Source organism: Crassostrea angulata, chromosome 6 (assembly GCF_025612915.1).
Source record: "Crassostrea angulata isolate pt1a10 chromosome 6, ASM2561291v2, whole genome shotgun sequence".
Lineage (NCBI taxonomy): Eukaryota > Metazoa > Mollusca > Bivalvia > Ostreida > Ostreidae > Magallana > Magallana angulata.
Window position 1 is genome coordinate 12,895,362 of NC_069116.1, and position 26,531 is coordinate 12,921,892.

At 32.6% G+C, this 26,531-nt stretch overlaps 3 protein-coding genes across 5 annotated transcripts; all 3 read left to right on the forward strand.

Moving 5' to 3' along the window:
- Positions 1-658: 658 nt before the first annotated feature.
- Positions 659-20,413, forward strand: LOC128189850 (toll-like receptor 6). Of its 3 annotated transcripts, none has more exons than XM_052861623.1 (2): positions 659-763; positions 17,567-20,413. In XM_052861623.1, exon 2 carries the CDS (start codon positions 17,570-17,572, stop codon positions 19,682-19,684), a length of 2,115 nt encoding a protein of 704 aa, XP_052717583.1. In that variant the 5' UTR covers positions 659-763; positions 17,567-17,569; the 3' UTR covers positions 19,685-20,413. The 3 variants fall into 3 exon arrangements, with proteins under 3 accessions (XP_052717583.1, XP_052717581.1, XP_052717582.1); XM_052861621.1 differs by lacking the exon at positions 659-763 and adding an exon at positions 17,123-17,258; XM_052861622.1 differs by lacking the exon at positions 659-763 and adding an exon at positions 17,123-17,371 and having other exon boundaries at positions 17,567-20,412.
- LOC128189851 (toll-like receptor 7) lies at positions 1,441-4,454 on the forward strand. The gene is made up of 2 exons (XM_052861625.1): positions 1,441-1,529; positions 1,847-4,454. The coding sequence occupies exons 1-2, from the start codon at positions 1,527-1,529 to the stop codon at positions 3,959-3,961; spliced, it is 2,118 nt and encodes a 705-aa protein (XP_052717585.1). The 5' UTR covers positions 1,441-1,526; the 3' UTR covers positions 3,962-4,454.
- Positions 11,685-14,472, forward strand: LOC128189852 (toll-like receptor 4). Its single transcript, XM_052861626.1, has one exon. The coding sequence runs from the start codon at positions 11,688-11,690 to the stop codon at positions 13,800-13,802; it is 2,115 nt and encodes a 704-aa protein (XP_052717586.1). The 5' UTR covers positions 11,685-11,687; the 3' UTR covers positions 13,803-14,472.
- Positions 20,414-26,531: the final 6,118 nt, after the last annotated feature.

Sequence of the window (26,531 nt, forward strand, 5' to 3'; positions counted from 1 at the left end):
TATGTTAATCGGTTGTAAACATTAGTTTACGACAGAAAACTAGTGCTTGTTTATTTAAAGCACAAAAACTTAGCATTTGTAAAACTATAGTTTAGAATCGTTAACTATTGAGTATGATTTTACATATGAAAACTACAGTAAACGTATCGTTTACTATAGATTACGGTTTGTAAACTATAGTTAACGGTCGATAAACCTAGGTTATAAACAACAAAACTATGTTTAGCTCATTCTTATGTGAATGTGTATTCATTCACAGTTGTCCTTGAGAAAACGCTTAAAGGCGTTTTCATAACTCCTCAAATATTCCTTTAATGCAAACTTCATCGGGACCCACTGTTGGTAGGAGTTAATTGTGGTTTTAACAATTTTGAAGTTATTTTACAAAAAAAGCTTCGCTGTAAATAAAAGTATTTCTGGTGAAGTAAACTATATATCTACAGGTTTTTTTTTAAATCTCCCATTTGTTATTTTTTTAACTAAATATAATACAAATCCCTATAAGCATAAATGGTGAAAATAAACTCGGCATAGTTGCCCTTACTATCCTGAGTAGATTTTTGTTGGTCCTAGCAACAAAGTAGAACTCAATGAGTTGTTGAGAAACCTTTAAATTTATCAACTCCCTTCCTTCTTGTGACATGAAAGCTTCCTAAAGAAGTGATGGGGATACAAGTGCTTGTGTAAAATGTTAAGCGCACTCGGTAACTGTGTGGTCGAAGGATGAAAAGTTAGCAAGTGACAATTCTCGGAAGTTAAAAAAGTAAGTTATTTTCCTTGAATTTATCATGATAATTTGTATTTCATATAACTAGGATGAACAATATATAAAATAGATGGGTAAAAAAGACAAGGCGGTTTCCTTACAAAGTGATTCAACAAAGATTTAAAATTTGTTGTTGGTTTAACAAGAAGAAATACGGAAGATTTAAGTTCGCTTGATTTTTGACGTACTCTTATTCATTCTTATACATCATGCACGCCCTTCCAAGATCAATGACAAAAATTTATATCCACTATACTCTCTCTCTCTCTCTCTCTCTCTCTCTCTCTCTCTCTCTCTCTCTCTCTCTCTCTCTCTCTCTCTCTCTCTCTCATGAAATCAATTGTGATTCATTTAGAGACAAACAAGATTGAACTCCTCCAACTCCATCCAGTTTTAAAGCAATCTGTTCCTGTATACCGAAATAAGCGTTTTTCTCATGTACTAGTACATACATCCAAACAGGTGAAATCTTGAAACCGATACGTTTTTAACGGTCTAAAAAAATTCAGAGAGATCAGTTACACGGGAAATAAAGATTCAATTTAGAATACATCATAAAAAATTGTTCCTTTCACAAACTGCATTCAGCTTTAATAATGAGGAAAAAACATTTTAATGATTTTATTTTACACATCATAGCGTTCTCCAATTATTGCCTTACTGTCAATGCACAACACTAGTAGGACATTTTTGTTTAAAGGAGAAAAAAAGTGTCATTTGCGGAAATATCAAGTAACTACAAAACAGCAAATTTAAAGGAATGGTAATATAGCATGCTTTTTAGATAAAACTTTTTATTGAATTATCATAAAGTAATAGTCAACTGTTGTTACTTAATCTTCCAAAACCTGAACATCAACGAAGCTATTATTTGTTCCATTTTATTTTGTTTGGATAACATTTTACACGCGAGTAATTTAATTGGACTTGTTGATCGAAAATCACTTTCAAGAAGTTAAATAATGTTTGGCATGTTTGAATTTTAAATTGGAATAGTTGATCCAATGAATGTATATGATAATGATTAATTAGATATGACGTTCTTACGCCAGGTATTTTGATGCTAGTTGCATCTTTCAGATCATGGTTTTGAAACAAATTCTTGTGATACGGATGATAGCGTTGACCATAGCAATTCTCGAAAAGAAAAAGTCATCCTTGAACTTTTGTCCTTATACACCTTGCTTGTGCACAAATATAACAGCTGATTGTTCCAATAGGACTCTGGAGTCCCTGCAAATTCTTGCAAATCAACTTCCAGAAACAGTAATAAATCTTAATTTGTTTGGAAACAACTTCCGGTACATTGATACTCTCTTCTTTGATCCAATTAAGTCATTGAAAATAGAGAACCTAAGTCTGAGCAAATGTCAAGTGAAATATATATCACGTAAAGCATTTCGTTTCATCCCACATATAAAACAGTTGGACCTCTCAAGAAATAAACTCAATTACAGGAACATCCTGTTGGTTTTAGATAATTTGAAAAGTTCACGTATTGAAGTCCTTAAAATATCCGATGTCAAACAGGCACCGTCTACACTTCCTGTTGATACGTTCGAGAGTTTTGAAGGAAACAGTTCTCTCAATTCTCTTCAACTCCAAAACTGGAATTTGGTGCAAGTTGATGGAGCGGCATTTCAAAATCTGACCAACTTAAATACGTTGGATCTGAGTAATAACAAGATACTTGCCTTAAACATGGACGGACTTGAAAAAGTTACTCATCTTAACCTAACTTTAAACGAACTTCCCGGGCTGCCAAAAATGTGTAATGCAAACAATGAATCGTTGGTTCCGAAACTGATGTATCTGTGGCTCGCAATTAATCATATATCGGACTCGTCAGAATTCGATCGCCAAGGCCATTATTTACCAGAATTAAGATATCTTAATCTATCCTTCAATGCAATAAGTATCCTAAAAAATAACGCTTTTTCTACCATATCAAAACTGCAGAAATTAGGACTGGAAAATATGTTAACTTATGATTTGTTGATTGAGGAAGATGCTTTTTGGTCGAAATCTTTGATTGAACTTTTTATAAGCATGCCCAAAAGAGATACAAAGCAGTTGCTGAAACATAAGACCATTTTCAACAATTGTACAAAGCTCAAAACTTTAGATGTGTCGCATTTTGATTTCTTAAGTTTTGACAGGGATGATTTTTATAACATGTTACTACCATTGAAGAATCTGGAAAATCTTATGTTGCGTCACTGTTCTTTGAATTTTGTTCCTCCCACTTCGCACCTTTCCAATCTGAAGTCAATCAATCTGCAAGGAAATTTCATACGTTACATTGACCGGGATTTGTTTCAAAACAATTCTGTACTCGGTGAAATAATTCTTCGAAAAAACCATCTCACAACTATTAAACAGGACTCGTTTACAGAGACCATCTGGAACAACCCAAATCTATCCATAGATGTTTCATATAATCCATTTGCATGCGACTGTGATCTTGAATGGTTCATTCAGTGGTCAAACAAAAATATGAAACACTTTAATGAATACGAAGATATACAGTGTGATTCACCAAAGGAATGGAAAACTAGCCACATAGGAGGTCATCTGAATTCTCTTAAAATGACATGCCACGTTATGAATCGTGGTATTGTAATAGGTTTGATTACAGGGTCATTTGTGTTCATTTTCTTATTTGCTTTTGTACTTATCAGAAAATTCCGATGGGACATATTGTATTATTTACATAACTGTACTCATGGAAGACAAAAGGGATATCAGAGACTTGTGGACAGAGCTACAGAATACGATGGTTTTGTTGCTTATGATACGCATGACCGGAAGTGGATTATGTCAGAACTTGTCGACATTTTGGAGAAAAGAGAAAACTACAAGTTGTGTCTTCACGAAAGAAACTTTTTACCGATAGGTTCTCATGTGGATAATATTTTTGACAACATAGAATCTAGTCGTAAGTTTATATTAGTTCTCTCGAACAATTTCATGAAAGATCAGTGGTGTCAGTTTGAAACTGTAATAGCAAACCACCAATTAGCCGACGGAAATAAAGACAAAATTTTACTCATTATTTTGAATGATGTAGATTCCAAACATTTCACAATAGCTCTTAAAACATTGTTAAAAGAAGCCGAAAGTGTCGAATGGACAACAAATGCTAACGGAATCAAATTATTCCGGAAGAAAATAATCTCATTTATGCGGAAATAGTTACTTTTGTTGCCATTATCCTCGGATTTCTTATTTTTGTTTTATGTATGATTAACATGTACTCGTTGTTTTAAAGTCGATCCATATAATGAAATAATTTAAATAATTAAAATAGAGGATCACATTTTGTATCGACACATTGTATCAATCTCAGTCTCCGTTTAACATGTTCCATATACATTTAGTACTAATTCAAGAAAATCTTCAAATATGAATATAAATAATGGCTTATTTAACAATGTCACCATAGCAATTGTTTTGTTGAATTCAAAATCGAATAATAAGTACCTATAAACATTTATATGATGCACATTGTATGTACTCGGTGTTGTAATGATGTACATTTTAGAATATAGCATCTCTATAATCAATAAGTTAATATTAAATACTTCATTTAATCTTCATTTACGAGTACTAATGTATACCATCAACGTTTATGGAGTTAAGCCTTTATTTCATTTTTATTAAATTGATTTTTTCAAATGTATCTAGAAATAGGAAAAATAAATATTTATATATATATATATATATATATTCAAATATATTGTAATGTTTTTTTACTTAAACATACTGACATACAATTTAATTTAGTATTATCTATTAACTTTACCAGCAAACTACTTTAAAATTAACACATTTTCGCAAATTTTGTGTACAAATTTTAATGGACATACGCCTACCTATGAACAGGCGTAGATTTAAACCCTAAATTAGTCCAAAATAAGTTTTTGCCTTTTTGTGAAACGCAAGTAAGTCGGGTTTGGAGGTTTTGTCCCTGATTTAGTTCGGTCTAAGCGTACCCCTGGATGTAAATCCTTTTGAGAAACGAGACCCAGGACACAATAACTCATATTCAAAGAACATCAAGTTTACGATTTCTCTACATTGAACTCGTCATACCCTCTTTATTTATATTTCGTTTATAAAAAGGTTTTTAAAGTGTAATATACATATCATAGGCATTATACATAATTCATCATTACTGTATAGTGTCCTTGTAGTATATACACATACTCAATATAATATATAATTGATTTTTATAATTGCAGTTGCAACAATTTAAGACACATCTCATAGGCTTTAACATATTGAAGACAGTTTCCCAATGAAAGGAGCTGCTTATTTTGTAGTGTAATTTAGGCATCGTTTATATTGATTTAGCTATGTGTAAATTAAATTATAACTAATAACAACTAATGGTTGCTCTAGTTATTTTCTTTTTAAATCATATTACTACACCGGGCACTCGAAAAAGAAAACACCATTTTTACCTTATGCAACTAATCAATTTCGATCTAAAATTCACACAATGTATCACATAATTATTATATACCAAGTAAAGATGCGGAAACCATGTGACTCTATATCTGACAAGCATGTTGGCTAAGAATGCAATCTGCATATCTTATACAACCTGCCTTTTAATTGCTACATGCCATTGACAAATCTTTAGCCCCCCCCCCTAACATAGAAATTCAGGGGTCTTAACAGAAATACTGCATGCGCAATGTTTACCCAACGGTATTTTAAACTTGACCACAAGAAACTTCCAATTCTTTGAAGATGAAAAGAAGATGAGTAGATATATGTCTACCTTTACTTATTTCCTGAACACTTCCACAAATGCGACAGGTTAGTCTAATTAAAGAAAATATGAAATGATTAGAGCATGGCAGAAAAACATGTAGTTAATCAAATTTTCGGGATAGGACTGGCTTAATAAAGTTTCTCAATCTTATGCGATAGAGTTATAAGTTAATCTTATAGTACGCCTCGCCAAATTTTCCCCCATACATTTAATATTTGGAAACTGTAAATTTTGAATTCAGATGCAAATTCCCTTTATATTTAATAAGGAAATATTTCACCCATACAAAGCTTGTAAGAAAAACGTAAAATGGGACACTCGACATAAGTTTGTGCATTTTTGGAGTTCCCAAATGCAATAGGTTAATATATAGAGCCTTACACTTTCACCAATAGTCATGACCAGGAGCCACTCATTAAAACAAATTTAATGGTGATGACCATGTCTGACAAATGTTTGTCCACCATAACTGAAGATATGTTTAAAGCAATTCATAACAAGTCACTATAAGACAAATAGAGCCCTGTCTAACATCAGAACCCTCTGATTCTGAGGTCGTGAATATAGTAGAGGCTCCTTTGTTCATCAAAACCATATTTTGTCACGATCTTTTAAAAATCGTTATAAAGACAATCTCAAGATTTCCAATAACTGTCAGCCTAACCATTCTCACAACAAGATATACCTGTCCTCACACTTTCTACGGCTTACAGCGTCCCTAATACTTCTCCAGATATTTGCTCAGGTTTAAAATGAATAGGACGTCGGCGTTCGAAAACTCGAGTAATGCTTTAAAGGGGCATGGTCACGATTTTGGTCAAAAGTTATTTTTCCGATTTAAATATTTAAAATGCTTCAGAAAGGCATTTTTAATAGGCAACCGAAATTTGAGTCTCATTTGTTGAGTTATAAGCGAGTTACAGAGCTTGAAATTATTCGCTATGTAAACAAAGCGTTTGTTTACATTTTGAACGTTGAAGTAAAACCTAAAACGAATGTGCTAAACGTTAGGATCTGTATATCTATGCTTAAAATAAATAAAAAGATAGACAAATTAACTGGAAAAAGATTGTATACTGGTATATGGAATCTATGTAAACAAAAACAGGGCACGAGCCTTGTTTACATAACAAAGAATTTTAAGCCCTGTTTCTTGCTTATTACTCTACGAATGACTCTCAAATTTAATTTGATCAGTAGAAATGCATTTCTAAAGCATTGTAAATAATAAAAACATAAAAATAAAATTTGACCAAAATCGTAACCATGCCCCTTTAAGTCATAAAGCTCAACCAAACAAACATTTCATATGCTCTCTCACACCCCTGCGAATGTTATTGTCATTTAAACTTTAGACCACGTGATTTTATTTGACCCTTTCAGTTTCGCAGTAAAAATCATGCCTCGTGTTTATAGTGTATTTCATAGAATCAACGAATAAAATATTAAATGTAGAGGTTTATTGATTTTAAACTTTATCTTCATTAATTGGTGGATAAAATGTGACAATACAAAAATAGTTTTTGTCTGTTGTTGCAACAATTAACATTCTTGTAGAGATCCCCCTGAGGATTAATTTTTGATCCGCGCCTGACCTAGTAATAGCATAAATAGTGAAACAGACTATACTATTTTATGCAGAATGTTCCTTGAAATGGCTCGATATACTAAGTTTTTATGCAAAACAGACACTCATTATTTTTCTAAAAACATGGTATTGCACACCACAAGCATCAAACATGGCTATGATTTTATTAAGCAACCCAATGTTTATATTTTCAACCACTCTACACGTGGTTGAACACGAACGATAATTCTGTTCTGAATATTATCGTTTAATGTAAATAACCGCTAGATGGTGAAAAAAGACTTACATCTTAAAAGGTGTTCATGTTTTAATATAAATCCAAGTAGGATATGATATGAAAAACGACCAGTACTTACGTATTTTGAGAATATAATCCGAACACTTATACTTCCGCTCGAAATTTCACAAGAACTGAACAAATCTCGGTGAAGTCTCGTGAACTTTCATTCGAGCACCTCTGGATTTATTACATACTTAGCAACGATAAAAAAAAACATTCCGAACACATTCGCAGGGGTGTCTCATGAACGTTTACGAATTCGATGGCGATGCTCTTTCATAACAGATTTTTAGGTCACTTATTGCAATTGTTCTTCGTCCGTCGTCTTCCGTCGTCCATCGTCCATTGTCCGTCGTGCGTTAACAATTTTACATTTTTAACCTCTTCTTGAAAACTACATAGCATTTTAATGTGAAGTATCTCTATGATAAGAGGAATCTAATTTGTGAAGTTCATGGCTCTGCCACCCCGGGGCGCCAAAGTAAAACAGAAAAATATGTAAAAAAAAAAATGTAAAAAAAAAGCTTCTCTACCCCAACACATGTGAGGAAAAAACTGATCACATGGTTATGCTGTCCATGAAGCCCTCTACCAAAATTGTGCGTCAGGGGTTCAGGCTCTCGAGCGGGCATATAATAAAAATGTATTAAATCTTACAAAAATATTTTTCTCTACTCCCATACATATTTAAAAAAAAACCTAAATGCATGGTTATGATGTCCATGAAGAGTTCTACCTAAATTGTGAAATTCATGACTACTGGGACAGGGTTTCAGGTCCTAAGAGGTGGGGTCATTATAACCATATAGTGAACATATATTAAATCTTAGAAAAATCTTATTTTTGACTCCCACTCATATAGGGAAGAAACTAAATGTATGGTTATGATTTCCATGAACTTCTCTACCTAAATTGTAAAATTCTTGGCCCCTGGGTCAGGGGTTCTGTCCATGGGAGGAGGGGGACAATATGGTCATATAGTGTTAATGCATATAGTGTTTAAAATCTTCTTCTCTACTTTCACACATCCGTAAGAAAATCTGACTTCATAATTATGTTAACCAGAAAGTCCTTTAAAACTGTAAATTTCATGTCCCCTGGGGTATGATTTTTGAGTCTAGGGCGGGGCCAAAATGGATGTATATAGTGTTTATATAATGTTTAAAATTATCTTCTCTACTCCCACACACCTCGAAGGAAAACTGAATTCATAATTTTGTAGATCAAGAATCCCTTTACAAAGATTATTAATTTCATATCTCTAATTTCATATGTTCTAACTCTAGGGCGGGGCAAAAATAGTCATATAATGTTAATGCATTTCATGTTTAAAAAACTGTCTTCTTTACTTCTGCTGAAACTGAATATAAACTGACTGCATAAAAAGAAAGAAAATAAAGCCATCTATCAAATCTTTAAATTTCATGTTTCCCAATGTAGGGATTTGAATCTAGGGCGGGGCCAAAACACTCATATAGTGTATTGGGTAGGGCTTCTTAACGCAAGGTGTGGCCAGTGTTAATGTATATAAAATGTTTAAAAACGTCTACTAACACGGAATAAAAACTGACTGCATATTTAGAAAAAACATGAAGCTGTCATCTTTAATAATATTTCATGTCGCCTACATGTAAGGCATGGAATATGTGGCTGGGAGGGGTGGGGGTATATATTTTTCTTATTATTTTATTCTGCTCAGGTATTTCAATGAAAAAAAATTGAGTTAATTCACATATTTTGAAAAGAGAAAGAATGAAGCTGTCTATCAAAGTTAAGATATTTCGAAAGCATATGGAAAGAGTTTGGGGAGGATGTATCAGTTAATGGAGTTATCTTTCCTTGCTTTTTCATAATGGAGTTATCTTCCTTTGCTTGTTCATATTAAGTAATTTATCGTTGAATATAATGTAATTAAGAAATTGTATGATCAAAAGAGTTATGCAAATATATTTATTATTTGAAACAAAAATAGCTTTTAAATTTTTTATATTGACAAGTAGACTTGTTAATAGTAAAGTATTTACTGGTATACTAGCCACCTTGTTTTAGTTAATCTATGAAAACATATACACGTAAAACCTATCTTGATATTAACAAATAAGGCTAAATTATTTTCAATCAGAACCTTGCACCTTTTCAATGTTAGGTCAGGAACAATAATATGATCTTAGCTAAAATTATAGGTTTCATAGTCCTTTTTAAAAAAAAGATTCCAGGCAAGAAGGAGGTCGTCATTACAATATTATATATTTTCTACTCCAGAATGAAACTTAATTAAATGCATATATGAGACTAATCGAAAACTTTTGTTATGCATGGCTATGGTACTCAGGGGACCGTTAAGGCCTATTGGCCTCTTGTTTTAGGATAATAAAGATTCCATTTTTAAAGTGATGAAGTTTTAAATTGAATTTAGAAGCAATAATACCTATCAAAATAGTGTTTTTTGTAAACATGTAGGATTTTTCCCCGATTTGATATAATCTCACGGCTTTATAACTTGATATTCTCTATATCAACACTCATGTTTATGCTGTTTCACTTCATAAAAGAGACATTTAAATGGGAAACAAACCTTTGTTACATGCGAAAGTACTATGGGACTGAATTCGTGTCTGGTCACTGCCAGGTATTTCGGTCAATACAAAAACATCCATACACTTGGAGTGTAATGATTTTCTATCAAGTTGCTAAAGGAAATAAAATCGGCTTCACCTTATCTTTATTGATAATATGAACAAATTTTTCAGGAATCAAACGCGAGGTTTTAAAAGATATTCCAGGAGTTACAGATGTTTGTTCTATAGGTGCACCCTATAACTCATGTTGGACAACACAACACTATTTACTAGTATAGTCGTATCAATTAAGTAGTGACTTGAATTCGTCAAATATTTATCGTGCCCTGGTTGTTCGTGCATGAGCAAACCGAACTTAAAAAGTCAATGTAAAGTTTTTGTCTTTTTTTTTTTTTGAAGAAATAAAAAAAACCCACTCAAATGAAAGCAATTATAGAGAGGTATCAAGATATTGAAAGGCCCATAAATAATGTCATCAGGAACATAATCGTTTGCCTATCAGAACGCAACATTTTTTATATAATTCAAAGTGTTTAGATAAACAGAAACTGAGTTTACTGAAAATTCAGTTTCTTTTTTAAGTTTATTGAACAGCGTGTTCAAGTCAATACAAAAATTATGTATTTTTATGCAATATCAAGTTTAACCATTTCGTAAAGTCTATATTTATTACTCAACTGTGTCGATTTTACCTAACATTTAACAAAATAAATCGTAATCACCATACTTGAAAAAGCTTAGCAATGCTTATGAAAATATACAGTTTTCAGGAAGGTTATACTCCTTCATTTCATTTTCACCCCTTTCACTCTCGTTGTCTGTGGGCAAATTTAAGACTGGGCGATTTCCAATGCTACAAATTAACGGAGTGAAAACGTTTGCAAGTGTAGAAGGGCGAAAATAAGAGGGTGCGAAAATGACCCACTGTATAGAAAATGGATAATCGGTATCATGTTAAAAACCTGAATGCACTTTAAATAGAATTCCTTACTCGCAAAGAAAGGCAGGAACATACATTTTGGCATGGCTTGATTCAATCTTTTAGATGTGATATAACTAATCAGCCTAACGAATTATGATAAATTTTAATTTTCCTGGCAACGATGTGAAAAACTTTGACTGGCTTTCGACAAGCTGGTAAATATTCCATTACTTTCTTCCTTCCTTTTATATTGTAACATGAACAAGTAGGTGCTTGAGGGATATAAAAGCATTCATTCGCTTTGCAAGGCAAACAAGCTAACTTATGGGTAGGAAGGAGATTGATGTGCCCAATCTTATGGAAGTCATGAAAGTATTTATATAATCAAATGGTTTTATCGCTCTATTTGAATGAAAAGACGGAAATGTTAGTTTAAACTTGACTGTGCCCCATGTTTTAATACGCATCGTGTAATAAAAGTTGGAGTGTATAATCTTTTATTGGAGTTTACAAAAAGGTGAAACATCTAAAACGTGGGCTTCTACAACATTAAGTACAAGTTTAATTTTTTTTTGAGAAAATTTTAAAAGATAGCATCTTAATACAATTTCATTATTTTTACAATGCCTTTGAAAAACATGTTTTCTGTCATTTATCATTTTCCACTGTACTTTTAGTTGACAAGTAACCAAAATCAAGTTACTTTTGGCCAAAATTGTTGTTTTTTTTTACCAGTCATTTATAAGAATATTTCCTCATCCTTTAGGTCATGGCTTTAAATAACGCAAAAGTGTCATGGATGATAGCGCTGACCGTGGTCGTTTTCAATACCAAATGTTCCTCAATCAACTTTTGTCCCAACACACCATGTTTGTGCACAAATACAACTACTGACTGTTCTGACAGGAATTTGGAGTCACTGCAACTTCTCGAAAATCAGCTGCCGAAAACAACTACAAATATAATCCTGTCAGGAAACATTTTTATGAATGTCGGTGATTTCTTTTTAAAACCCATTGAGTCATTGAAAATAGAGAAGATTAGTCTCTGTAGATGTCAAGTGAAATATATATCACCTATAGCATTTCGTTTCTTCCCACATATAAAACAGTTGGACCTCTCAAGAAATAATCTCAATTACAATAACATACTTTTGGTTTTGGAGAGGTTGAATAGTTCATGTATACAAGCCTTAAACATATCGGACGTCAAACACGCACCGTCTACACTTCCTGTAAATGCGTTCGAGAGTTTTGAAGAGAACAGTTCTCTCAATTCTCTTCAACTCCAAAACTGGAATTTGATGAAGGTTTATGGAGCTGCCTTTCGAAATTTGACCAACTTAAATACGTTGGATCTGAGTAATAACAAGATACTTGCCTTAAACATGGAGGGACTTGATAATATTACTCATCTTAATCTAACTTTAAACGAACTACCCGGGCTACCAAAAATGTGTAATGCAAACAATGAATCGTTGGTTCCGAAACTGATGTATTTGTGGCTCGCAATTAATCATATATCGGACTCGTCAGAATTCTGTCGCCAAGGCCATTGTTTACCAGATTTAAGATATCTTAATCTATCCTTTAATGCAGTAAGTATTATAAAAAATAACGCTTTTTCTACCATATCAAAACTGGAGAAATTGGGACTGGAAAATATGTTAACTTATGATTTGTTGATTGAGGAAGATGCTTTTCGGTCGATATCTTTGATTGAACTTTTTATAAGCATGCCCAAAAGAGATACAAAGCAGTTGCTGAAACATAAGACCATTTTCAACAACTGCCCAAAGCTCAAAACTTTAGATGTATCGCATTTTGATTTCTTAAGTTTTGACAGGGATGATTTTTATAACATGTTACTACCATTGAAGAATTTGAAAAATCTTATGTTGCGTCACTGTTCTTTGAATTTTGTTCCTCCCACTTCGCACCTTTCCAATCTGAAGTCTATTAATTTAAAAGGAAATTTCATACGTTACATTGACCGGGATTTGTTTCAAAACAATTCTGTACTCAGTGAAATAATTCTTCGAAAAAACCATCTCACAACTATTAAACAGGACTCGTTTACAGAGATTATCTGGAACAACCCAAATCTATCCATAGATGTTTCATATAATCCATTTGCATGCGACTGTGATCTTGAATGGTTCATTCAGTGGTCAAACAAAAATATAAAACACGTGAATAAATACGAAGAAAACCAGTGTGATTCACCAAAGGAATGGAAAACCAGCCACATAGGAGGTCATTTGAATTCTCTTAAAATGACATGCCATGTTTTGAATCGTGCTATTGTTATAGGCTTGATAACGGGGTCGTTTGTGTTCATTTTCTTGTTTATTTTCGTACTTATCAGAAAATTCCGATGGGATATATTATATTATTTACATAACTTTACTCATGGAAGACGAAGGGGATATCAGAGACTTTTGGACACAAATACTAAAGAATATGACGGTTTTGTTGCATATAATACGCATGACCGAAAGTGGATTATGTCGGAACTTGTCGACATTTTAGAGAAAAAAGAAAACTACAAGTTGTGTCTTCACGAAAGAAACTTTTTACCGATAGGTTCTCATGTGGATAATATTTTTGACAACATAGAATCTAGTCGTAAGTTTATATTAGTTCTTTCGAACAATTTCATGGAAGATCAGTGGTGTCAGTTTGAAACTGTAATTGCAAACCACCAATTAGCCGACGGAAATAAAGACAAAATTTTACTCATTCTTTTGAATGATATAGATTCCGAACATTTCACCATCGCTTTGAAAACGTTATTAAAAGAAGCTAAAAGTGTCGAATGGACAACAAACGATAATGGGATCAAATTATTTTGGAAAAAAATAAATTCTTTTATGCAGAAATAGTAACCTTTGTTGCCATTATCCTCGTTTTTTTCTTTCATCGGTTTTTTAATTTATAAGTAACGTTTTGATACGAAAGGCAATTCTAAAAATTAAGTGATTTAAAAAAAAGGATAACTATGGCATGTGTGTATTTTACCCTCTAAATTGTAAATAATGCTAATGCTTTTGTTTCTTGAAGACATTTTGAAAATAAATCTGGGATGCTGTAACATTATTGATAGTACATACTGAAAAATCCTATTTTGTTTCATTTGACACCAGCAAGTTGTTGTTTTTTTTAGTCGATGCTGTATTATACAAAGATGTATTTTGTATACTATATCGTAGAGGAGCTATTTAAAAACCCTATTCATTTGATTGCTGTTATATAATATTTTTTTGTAGAATGTATATATGTTCTGTAATTTTTCATTTAGCTTACAATTGAAGTAAACAGAAGTAAAACAAAATAAAAATTGAAAAATCCTATTTTATTTCATTTGACACCAGCAAGTTGTTGTTTTATTAGTCGATGCTGTATGATACAAAGATGTATTTTGTATACTGTATCGTAGAGGAGCTATTTAAAAAACCCTATTCATTTGATTGCTGTTATATAATATTTTTTTGTAGAATGTATATATGTTCTGTAATTTTTCATTTAGCTTACAATTGAAGTAAACAGAAGTAAAACAAAATAAAAATTGAAACTTTATTCTATTGAATGGTTTCGTAAATTTAGCTCTCATGTTATGCACCTGAATCGAAACTCATCAGTTCCTCAACCTTTTAGTTTAAATTTCTTTAAATATAACCTACACATTATGCATTAAATATCTTTTTGCAGCAACGAAGAAGGTTGTTCTTTTAACTTAAACAAATAAAAACAACTTTTTCGATTAAAGGGGCATGGTCACGATTTTGGTCAAAATTTATTTTCCGATTTAAATGTTTACATTGCTTCACTAAGGCATTTGAAATAGGCAACCAAAAATGGAGTGTCATTCGTTGAGTTATATGCGAGTTACAGATCTTACAATTCTTTGCTATGTAAACAAAGCTTTTGTTTACATTTTGAATGTTGAAATGAAAAATCTGCTTTTTGACTTAAAATGAATGTGCTTAACATTTATTAGAAACTCTTTTTATGCTTTAAAATGAGTAAGAAGATAGACAAATCAGTTTGAAAAAGACTTATTCTGGTATATAGAACCTATGTTAACAAACACAGGGCACGAGCCTTGTTTTACATACCAAAGAATTGTGAATCCTGTATCTTGCTATTAAATCTACGACTGACACTCAAATTTCATTTGATCATTAAAAATGCATTTCTAAAGCATTGTAACTTATCAATAAAAAGAAAAATAGAATTTGACCAAATCGTGATCATGCCCCTTTAAATACATTGAAGAGAACTCTTAATCGAGATGCAACTAGGTTTGTATCATGTAATCAGAGCATTATTTTGTTTTGTCAAACTACTCTGATTCATGTAATACTTACTTTGATCGTTATAATTATTAGTTGCAATAATGGTTGCCCTGATTGTTATTTATTATTTGTCTTTTCATATAATGATACACTGAACTTCTGTTGCAATCGAAAGAAAGGAAAAGGCATTCACACCCTGGCTCTTGATTGCGAAATGGTTAAAACACCACCATTTAGCCCCCCGTTTCAGAAGATTGAATACAATATAAGTGTATAACTTTACTGATTATCTGACCCCATTTCGTACATGATAATTATGGAATAGTCTTGTGAAAACTAGTACTATAACTGTATAAAACAAACAGCCACTAGAAGCTCAATGCAAGGATTTCAAAGCATTAAATTTTTCACCAAATATGAAAACTTGGAAGAAATTTGTAGAACAGGTCAATACAAACATTTAAGTCCATGCAGATTTTTGGTATCTTTCAGGAATCAAATAAGCATGTTTTTACAAAAACGAGTTTTTAAAAGATTTTTAAAATTACAAATAATATTTGAGATGATGTAAAGGTATGTTTAGGACATTTTTTTCGGTAGGAAGACGAACAAGTTTTTCTCGTATCGTCGGTTGAAGAAACATGATCGCCGAGAGCGGAGCAGTCAATTTCTATGAACACCGTTCAATAGAGTCGATCATCGAGCGCTAGTTCACAGTGGGATTGTCACAGTCAGCCAATTACATAAACAGGTCCCCTACTGCTGAATGTGTAACCGTAAATATCGCTACAATAGTAAAAAAAAAGCATAGCGTTGTCCGCCTGCTAATGCTAAACAAGTATGGAAATACTCATTTAGTTATCGAAAGATTAGTCGACTTGTCGATATTCGGTCGTCATTCGGTGTCTGCGTCTACTAAAACTGAAAAAGTCGGCCACCGACGCAGAAGAAAATATAACTTGGCCCAACGAACGAAAAAATGGTCGGCCACTGAAAATAGAAGTCGATATTGGCCAATACAACACCTAATGAACTGCCGACTGTCGCGAAATTTTGCCTTAAAAATCGTCGGCCGTCCATCTGTTTTTAAAAATGTTTTATTCAACACTATCTACAGTCCATATTATCTGTTAATCAATGACAGTGTTCGGATGTGGCAAATATTTATTTTGCCTGATGGCATGTTGTTCCTAGTGTGCAAATTTCATCTAAATTGTCGTTGATCGAGCAGGAAAAATCACAGATAATGTGGAGACTGAAAGGCTAATATATAAAGTTACCCGGAAGATAATTGTTAGCATATCAGAACACAACATGATGCTATAATTATTTGTTAATGCTTTAATCGAGAGAAACGGAGTTGACTGTAAATCAAATTTCCGTTTACATGTGTGTGTGTATATATATATATATATATATATATATATATATATATATATATATATATATATATATATATATATATATATATATATATATATATATATATATATTAATGTTCTCATAAAAGTTAGCACATAAGTATGTCCATTTACACACTTGTGTAAACTTAAGTGAACATATTCAGTTTTGACGAATGTTAGTCAAATTGCCATACTCTAAAAAAGCTTGCATTTAGAAATATACGTGCATAATTATTATGTTAAAAATAACTAAATTTGTATAGAAGGTAATTCTTAGTCGCAGAGAAAGGGAAAAAACCGCACATTTTGCTGGATTCAATCTTGTAGATATGATATGTCTAATCAGCCTTTAGAATCATGATAAATTTTATTTTTTCCTAGCAACATGGGAAATATTTTGACTCATTGACTGGCTTTCGAAGAGCTGGTAAATATTTTAATTAGTTTCTTCCTTCTTTTTATGTTGCAACATGAACAAGTAGATGTAAGGAGGACACAAAAGCATTCATTCGCTAGGTGAAGCAAACAAGGCAATGTGAGGTTAGGAAGGATCTTGGTGTGACCACCCTCATGGAAGTCACGAAAAGAATATGATCGGATTGTTTTGTCGCTTTACTCGAATGAATAGGCGGAAATGATGGTATAAACTCGATTAGGGTCCATGTTCTAATACGTGTAAAAACATTTATTGTGTGTCAGCTTTTATTGGAGATTACAATAATAACATTCAAAAGAGGACTTCTACAACAATAAGTACAAAGTTATTGATTTTTGTTCTAGAAAATGTCATTACTTTTACAATTCCTTCGAAAAAACACGTTTCTGTCATGTACTATTTTCCATTGTGCTTTTAGTTGATAAGTAACCAAAATCAAGTGTCTAGTACGTTTGACTAAGATTGTATTTTTTATACAAAATTATTTTAGAGAAATTTACATCCTCTTTCAGGTTATGGCTTTAAATAATGCAAATGCGTCATGGATACTAGCAGTGATTGTCGTCGTTTTCAACACCAAATGTTCCTCAGTCAACCTTTGTCCCAATACACCTTGTTTGTGCACAAATACAACTACCGACTGTTCTGACAGGAACTTGGAGTCTTTGCATCATCTCGAAAATCAGCTTCCAATAACAACTACAAATTTAATCCTGTCGGGAAACACTTTTACGAATATCAGGACAGCCTTTTTAAAACCCATCGAGTCACTGAAAATAGAGAGGTTAAGTCTTAGCAGATGCCAAGTGAAATATATATCACCTGAGGCTTTCCTTTCTGTCCCAAATATCAGACAGCTTGATCTCTCTAAAAATAACATTTCTTACAAAAATACTCGTCTGGTTTTAGAGAAGTTGAACAGCTCATGTATAGAAGCCCTAAACATATCGGACGTCAAACAAGCACCGTCTACACTTCCTGTAAATGCGTTCGAGAGTTTAGAAAGAAACAGTTCTCTCAATTCTCTCCAACTCCAAAACTGGAACTTGGTCAATGTTAGTGGATTCTCTTTCCAGAATCTCAACAATTTACGTACTTTAGATTTAAGTAATAACAAGATACTTGCAATGAATATGGAGGGACTTCACAACGTCTCCCGTTTGAACCTAACGTTAAACGAACTTTCCGGCATTCCAAATATGTGTGATGCAAAAAACAAATCGTTAGTTCCAAGACTAAAGAAAATGTGGCTAGCAATAAATCACATTTCAGACTCGCTTGAATTCTATCGCCAAGGTCATTGTTTACCAGAGTTAAAATATCTAAATTTATCTTTCAATGCCATCAGTATCATTAAAAGTAATGCTTTTTCAACAATAAGAAGTCTGGAGAAATTACGATTAGAAAATATGTTAACTTACGATCTGTTGATTGAAGAGGAGGCTTTTCGGTCAATGTCTCTCACTGCATTGTTCTTTGGCAGTCCAAAACGAGTTACAAAAGAATTGCTGCGATATAAAACTATTTTCAAAAATTGTCCAAATCTTCGAACATTAGATATGTCGAATTTTGACTTTTCAAATTTTGACAAGGAAGATTTTTATAAAATGTTACTACCTCTGCAAGATCTTCGAGAACTTATGTTACGGCATTGTTCCTTAAACTTTGCTCCATTTATTTCGCATCTTCCCCATCTCAAGTCTCTGAATTTAAATGGAAATTTTATACGTCATATTCATCAGGATTTGTTTGAAAACAATTCAGTCATCAGTGAAATAATTCTTCGTAAAAATCAACTCACCTCTTTGCGAGAGGAATCATTTACAGATGAAATCTGGAATAACCCAAATCTTTCCATAGACGTCTCGTTTAACCCTTTTGCCTGCGATTGCGACCTTGAATGGTTCATTAAGTGGTCTAAAAGAAATAGAAAACACGTTCAAAAGTACAAAGATAACCAATGCGATTCACCAAAAGAATGGAAAAGTAGATTTATTGGAGATAATTTGCATTCCCTAGAAATGAAATGTCATGTGTTGAATCGTACTATTGTTATAGGCGCGACGATTGGGTCATTTGTGTTTGTTTTCTTGTTTATTTTCGTACTTATTAGAAAATTCCGATGGGACATATTATATTATATACATAACTGTACCCATGGAAGACGAAGGGGATATCAGAGACTTGTGGACAGAGGTACTAAAGAATATGATGGTTTTGTTGCATATAATACGCATGACCGAAAGTGGATAATGTCAGAGCTCGTCGACATTTTGGAGAAAAAAGAAAACTACAAGTTGTGTCTTCACGAAAGAAACTTTCTACCGATAGGTTCTCATGTGGATAATATTTTTGACAACATAGAATCTAGTTGTAAGCTTATTTTAGTTCTTTCGAATAATTTCATGGAAGATCAGTGGTGTCAATTTGAAACTATAATAGCAAACCACCAATTAGCCGATGGAAATAAAGACAACATTCTTCTCATTCTTTTGAATGATATAGATTCCAAACATTTCACAATAGCTCTTAAAACATTGTTAAAAGAAGCTGAAAGTGTCGAATGGACTACAAATGCTAACGGGAACAAATTATTTTGGAAGAGACTGGTATTATTCATGCGTAAATGAATAGGTTTTGACGAATGTTGTATACCAAATACTTTTACTTTTCAGAAGAATTTTTAGAATGTAGGTTTTGTTTTTTGTTTGTTGCTGATTTTTGAACTCTTGGTACACGTGACCAAAAATGATTTAAGAGATCATGAACTTTTCTTTATCAGATAGGTTCCGAGCAAATTACTATAGATCGTCAGTCGAATAAGGTTGATCTTAGCAGCTTTATTGCCAATGATGCCCATTTGTTTAGTTTCTTGATTGTTGGGTCAAATTAGAACTTTGGAAATCACAAATCTTATTTTTAAGATAATGAATGTCCCCTCTATGTATTAAAACTATTCAAAAAATGTCATCTCTTTTCGCATCCAGTAATGTCACACAATACCCGTATTTTATCAATCATTTTATCATCATATCAATTTTAACATTTATGTACATTCTATTCTTATAAAATGAACAGATTTTAATTTGATTGATATATTTATCGGGCGTCAATTGATGCCAACATTAACATATTTTGGTTTATCTTTTGTATAACTGTTAGTTTTGAGCATGAGAAATATTGGTAGAATTAAAATTCAGCAAAATTCCCTAAATGTTTCAATCTTAGAAAAAAGAAAATTCTCTGTGGTATATAACATATATGTCAAACCATTTACATTGTATGTACATTTCCGTGTCGATAAGAAGATTTCTGCCATGGACACAAGACACAATTACAAGGAAATAGTTTTTTAAGTTTAATATTTTGATGTTATAAGATCATATAGTAGATATCCTTCTTTGCACATTGACCCGTTTTTATGAAAAAATGAGCATTTCATGCCCTCTAACGCATATTATGACCACTTCCTAAGGTCCTCTACCTAATCCTAGTGTTTCCAAGTTCTTGTGATCAAACTCAAGTCAGATATGAAGCCCTTAAATGAGCCCGAACCACTGGAAACCACTTGGTGGTACTTCTTCAACCCAAATGAGACCGGAAAATAGTGCCAAATAGGTCCCCTACACTGCCCTGGAACGACTTTTCACCCCTATATCATTGTGTAGTGCTAAAAAATGTCAATGTTCGGGTGAGCTAGATAGTCTCTTGTAAATTTTCTTGAAGGTTTACTTCAAAATATGGCTGACACAAAATATTCCTTAATTCATCTTCAGATTTCTAACCTTTTTGTGTGCGATTGATTCTGATTTTTGGATGAGAATAAAATCACAATGAAAGATATCTGACTCTCCCATTTTCGTAACAATACGAGTTTTATGATTATCGATGCATGTTAATTTTGGAGAATAGTGAACAGACATGGGGATCAATTTTTAGACAAAATTTAGATCAATGTATAGACAAATACCGATATTGAACTGAAATCATTAGACACAAACGCATTGCTGATTTTATCTAGGTTAGCTCTACTGCCTCCGAAGTTGTCAATGCTCAGAGAAATTATTCATGAATAAATCGTCTCGATATTAATTCATAATAAAGTAAAATATAATTTTCTGTTCGAGAATTCTCAGTACCTTGATGAATTTCCTTATTGGCTGCTAGGTTCTACGGGGTTAGTGGCTGCTGTTAGTGGTTGGTAGCTTCAGCCTTGTGTACAGAACCCCCGGTGTTCTGTGTTATCTAATTAAGAATATCTAATGAACTTATTTCCAACCGGGTGTTTCCTGTAAATTATACATATATTTTGCTACTTCATTCTATTGATATTTTTACCAAATTTGAGAAAAGAAAAGTTGTCATGAATTTTTACTTTGGTGTTCGGACTGACAGTCGCTGGGTTACAGAAAGGTTAAATGTATATAGTTTATACGAGGAAATGCAATACTTTGAAAGCTTTATAAGTACCAACTTCTTTTTCGAGTAGACGTGTTTGTGATTTATTTTTTGTTCAGGGAACTATTATCATAGGCGTCAGGAACCTGCGGGGCTAGGGGGCTTAGCCCCCCCCACCCCCCACTTTTTTTCCTAATTTAGACCTAACCATTGGGCACATAGCAGAATAGAGGGTTCAGCCCCCCCCCCCCCCCCAAATTTTTTTTCGCAGGAAACAAAATTGTTCCTTAATGTACGTTTGAAATATTGAGAAGTTGGAGTCAAAGGCATACTAGCTCCCCTCCCCCCCCCCCCCTCCACGGATTAGGAATTTCGTTATTTATGAAAGAAAGAGAATTTGGTGGGAAAGATTTTTTGGTTTATTGGAACTATAGGTATACCCCCCCCCCCCCTCCCCACGGATTAGGATGTTCATGATTTGGGGAAAAAAATGTTATGGCCGGAAAGATTTTTTGGTTTGGAAGAGTAGGGGATTCCCCCTCCCCCACGGAATAGGATTTTCATGATTTTGGGAATTAGGTTTTTTTATCTCACCATTTTCATGATTTTGGGAATTAGGTTTTTTCTCTCACCATTTCTGAGGATTATGGTAATAAAGAAAATCTTTGACAATTCAAAGCTTATCATAACTTTTGGTTAACAAACATCCACTTAATCTGCGAAAAACAAAAAATGTTATATACTTAAGATTGTGGCTAGAAGAAACAGATATTACGATTTTAACCAATTTTGAAGTTCTATATGCATGGATGTGTTAAAACTTCAATTTACTGGTAGGTCTCTCTACGTCTTGACCACTCTTGTAACCACTAGCCAGTTTTCTATTTCTAAAATCATTTAGCTGACACGATCTAAAAATATAGGAAACAATTTAAAGAGATCATTCTAAACACAACCAAGATTAACAAACTTCGATATTCAACAAATGGCAACCTATTACTCTTTGGGTCTCCCAATCTTAGCGATAATGATAATAAATACATTTTTTATATGGTTCAAAAATTTATCATCGACAGTAAACGATTTCAGGGTACCTAGTGTAACCTCGACACTTTTTCTACATAATTATATTCTCTAAATATGTAAAAGCATCTAGGATATATTTATACAGGGATGTATTTCATACATGTATTTCCTTTGGTGTTTTACTTCAAATTGTTCTGAACATATATAATTGTATTGTTTTCCTTATAGTGTAACATGTAGTTATACGTTCGTGGGTTGAGAAGCTCACTATACTCTGTCCCGAGTTTTTGCTTCCACCACTTTTTGCTTGATATTTCAATAACAGTAAATATCTTTGTGCTCAGACTACGTTCATCCAATAATTTGAAAAATGTCCAGATTATCTGTTTTGAAACGCCCCCTCTACCGCTTCAGGTTTCAATACACATCCAAAAATTAAAAGTCTACGGAGATTTTGCATTGCATCAGCCATTAATAAGCCCGGATGATAATGTTAAAAAATTGCGCGATGTATTCCGAGTGTATTCCGAATGGAGAAAAGATGTAAACATTTCCCATTATAAATCTCCGTAAGAAAATTGTTTTCGTTCCTGTGAAATTTTATGAGTGAAAAGGGATAATTGTTCAATGAAGATACCTTGGATATATTCCCTTTCATCGATTTCAATTGTATTTCTTTCACAGGTATGTGTATTTTTATTAAAAATCGTCAAAAATCGATGGAAGCAATAACTTGGGACAGACTATAGTTTAAAAATAGATGCACTTGTAATTCCAACTCTCAAACTAATGCATATGTCAAAATGTCTACTTGTGATTGATATATATATATTGGATGTCTTTTTCTCCTCTTTTATATGAGCTTTCTGATTCTTTATTTAATCATACTTATATGTAATTTGCACCTCTCATATTTTTTCTTATCTAAGAGAGGGATTTGTAAAAGCCTTTTGGCTTGTTTCCCAATCTTATTGTACTTAATGCCAAATACATGTACCTGCTATTGTAAAATATCAATAAATATCGTTTAAACCACAACCATGATTTCTGTGCGCATTGCATTTTACGTTTGATAAATATACCTCTTTTCACAGTTATCACATGGATCTTCAGACACGCAGACACTATAAATGCAAAGTTGGGAGCGACAACTTAATTAAAATGAAGAGTGTTAGAATCTCTCTTTTTGTTTTACCTAATATTTTATTTAATGTTTACGTAACACATGTGCATGTGAGCTGGCAACAAAAAATTGTACAATAATGGCATGTTATCATCATTTAAAAAGTCGACTGATTTGTCATATGAATTTGTTAAAAACTATTGTGCTCAATTCTCTTATCAATCGATTTCTGTACAAATAGCTACACATCATGATTTAGTGCATTTTTGGGCATCACTTTGCGCATACTAAAGAGAAAATATGACTACCTAGCACACATGGGAATGTCACGAATTTTTTCCTAATACATTTTCCACCTTGCATCAAACGAATTTTATATAAAGAATTGTATATAATTTCTCTAATTAGTTTTCCTTCTCCAATATCTTTAATATGATTCTCTTGGACCAATTTCATTCAGTGACATTTCGCAAGAGTTTTCATTAATTCGAAAGAAAACGAAATCCAAATAGCAGAAAAACGAAAAAGTACGGAAACATTTTTTAAAATGAGGTGTTTTCCAACAAATTCATTAGAATGCATAATCTTTAAGACGATTCCTTAAAATCGGTATGGTCAATACATAGCTTTTCATATCTTTAAATAATTGATGTAGTATTAAAACTTTGTGCACTCAAAATGTTTTTCAAAATATGTTTGATAAAAATAATTAGTCTCGGCCTAAAAAGTATCAGTAATACAACAGCATATCAAATGATCATAAAACTTTCATTTGTGGTCGCCATGGGTAACAGAAAACAAAAAGTTCGTGCAATCTACCGGAATCATGTTCAATAAAGTCGAAGATACATTTAGCGCACCCCTTAGAAACCCCTGAACCCCGGTCCTTTTATTTGAGAGTTGATGGATTTATTTGCTATGGATAAATAATAATTATGACGTTTATGCAATAATCAATTAAGAATCAATTATACAAGCCCAGAACTGATAGAAAACACCGAACGTAATCACTGAAAAGTCGTTTAAATAATGTCTCATGTATCATATGAAAAAAAAATCCATATGCCTTTATATATTCCTGAGAAATCAGAAAATGATTATGTCAATGTAGTGAAACGAAAAATGCGTTTTAAAACTTTGGAATATTATTCAAGAATAAATACTTATCCCAATTAGCACTTCATTATCAAACCCGTAGTCTTTCAATCCATAAGTAATTGATAAAGTAGTACAACTTCATGCAAGGTATTTTATCAATATATCTAAGATAAAAATGATTACACTTGGTCTCGTTAAGAAAGGGAGCCTGTGTCCTACAATATGAATTTGTTGGTTTTAAAAATTAAAAAAATTATTAGTATATGGCGTAAAAGTTTCACAAAAAACCATTATACTTAATTAATGTATCATCACAAAATGCCAAAATGCTATCACAGAATGAAATATCAACGTACGAAGACATACTCTTAGCATATAATGCTAAAGTATCATCGAATAATGAAGAATCGTCATATAAGTCAAAGTACCATCATAATGAATGATTAACAAATAGTCACCACAAAAACGTATAGTCATATAATGTTGTATTATATAAATAGTGCTTGTTTTGGAGGGAAACAGTTGAAATTGACACCCCGAGAAAACCACTGTCAACCGACGCGAAGCGGAGGTTGACAACGGTTTTCGAAGAGTGTCCATTTCAACTGTTATCCTCCAAAACAGGTACTATTTATTTTATTAAACTGAATGTCTAAATTTAAAAAAAATACTGTTTTTTTTATATAAAAATTACTTCTACGTCGAACCGAAGGCGCATAATTTATGCGCATATAACGATTCGTTATGTTACCTGTTGCCAAGTAAGCTGCTACCGCTGAGGGTAATAAAAAGGATTGTTATACTTTCATGTTAAATACTGAAATCTGATTGGTTAAGACGCAGTTAATAATATTTACTATTACCCTCAGCGTTAGCAACGCACTTGGCAACGGGTAACATTAAAAAATGTTACATGCGCGAAAATTATGCGCGTACGGTTCGCTGTAGAATTCACGTTATTCCTATATAAAAGCAGAAAAATTTTCTTAAAAATTTAAAAAAAAAAGACATTCAGTATAACAAAATAAATAGTGCCTGTTTGGGAGGATAACAGTTGAAATTGATACCCCTCGAAAACCATTGTCAACCTCCGCTTCGCGTCGGTTGACAATGGTTTTCTCGGGGTGTCAATTTCAACTGTTACCCTCCCAAACAGGCACTATTTATATATTATTAACTGCGTCTAAACCAGTCAGATTTCAGTATTTAACATGAAAGCAGAAGGAAATAAAATATTAAATTTTTAGTATAAAATGGCGAAATGTCATCCTGCAATAATATATTAGCATATATTGAAAGAATATCGGCATGCAATGCCAAAGTATCACATTACGAAATATTGGCATACATACGACAAAGTATCATCTGATAATAAAAAATTACGACGCAACATAAATGTGACAATCAAACTAGCTGCAATTTCACAAACATCTGTGCAGTGAATTATCAAGTATAATTCGTTATGAAAAAACCCCAAGATTGCCAAAAGGCAAAATTGTTAAAAATACACACAGATCAATATATCAACTCATAATGTTATTAAGAAATGCAGAAGGAAGATATTTGTATTTAATTCTAAAAGATATCGATGTTGTTTTAAAAAAAGGTATCAAAAGATATTAACAACAACTAAAAATGATATGAAATTAGCCAAACAGTACTGTTAACAATTCGGAATGGCGAATAAAAGAAACATGAACAAAATGGAGTATTTTAAGGAACTAAAGCATATTAAATGTACGCCAATCTAATAATTGTGATTCTGAACAAAATAGTTTCCCTTGAAAAAACTGTGTACATCGATTAAAATATACATCAGCCGAAGATAAAAG

Excerpts from the sequence above, each read along its gene's own strand:
- LOC128189852 (XM_052861626.1), top strand. The coding sequence starts at position 11,688 with ATGGCTTTAAATAACGCAAAAGTGTCATGGATGATAGCGCTGACCGTG.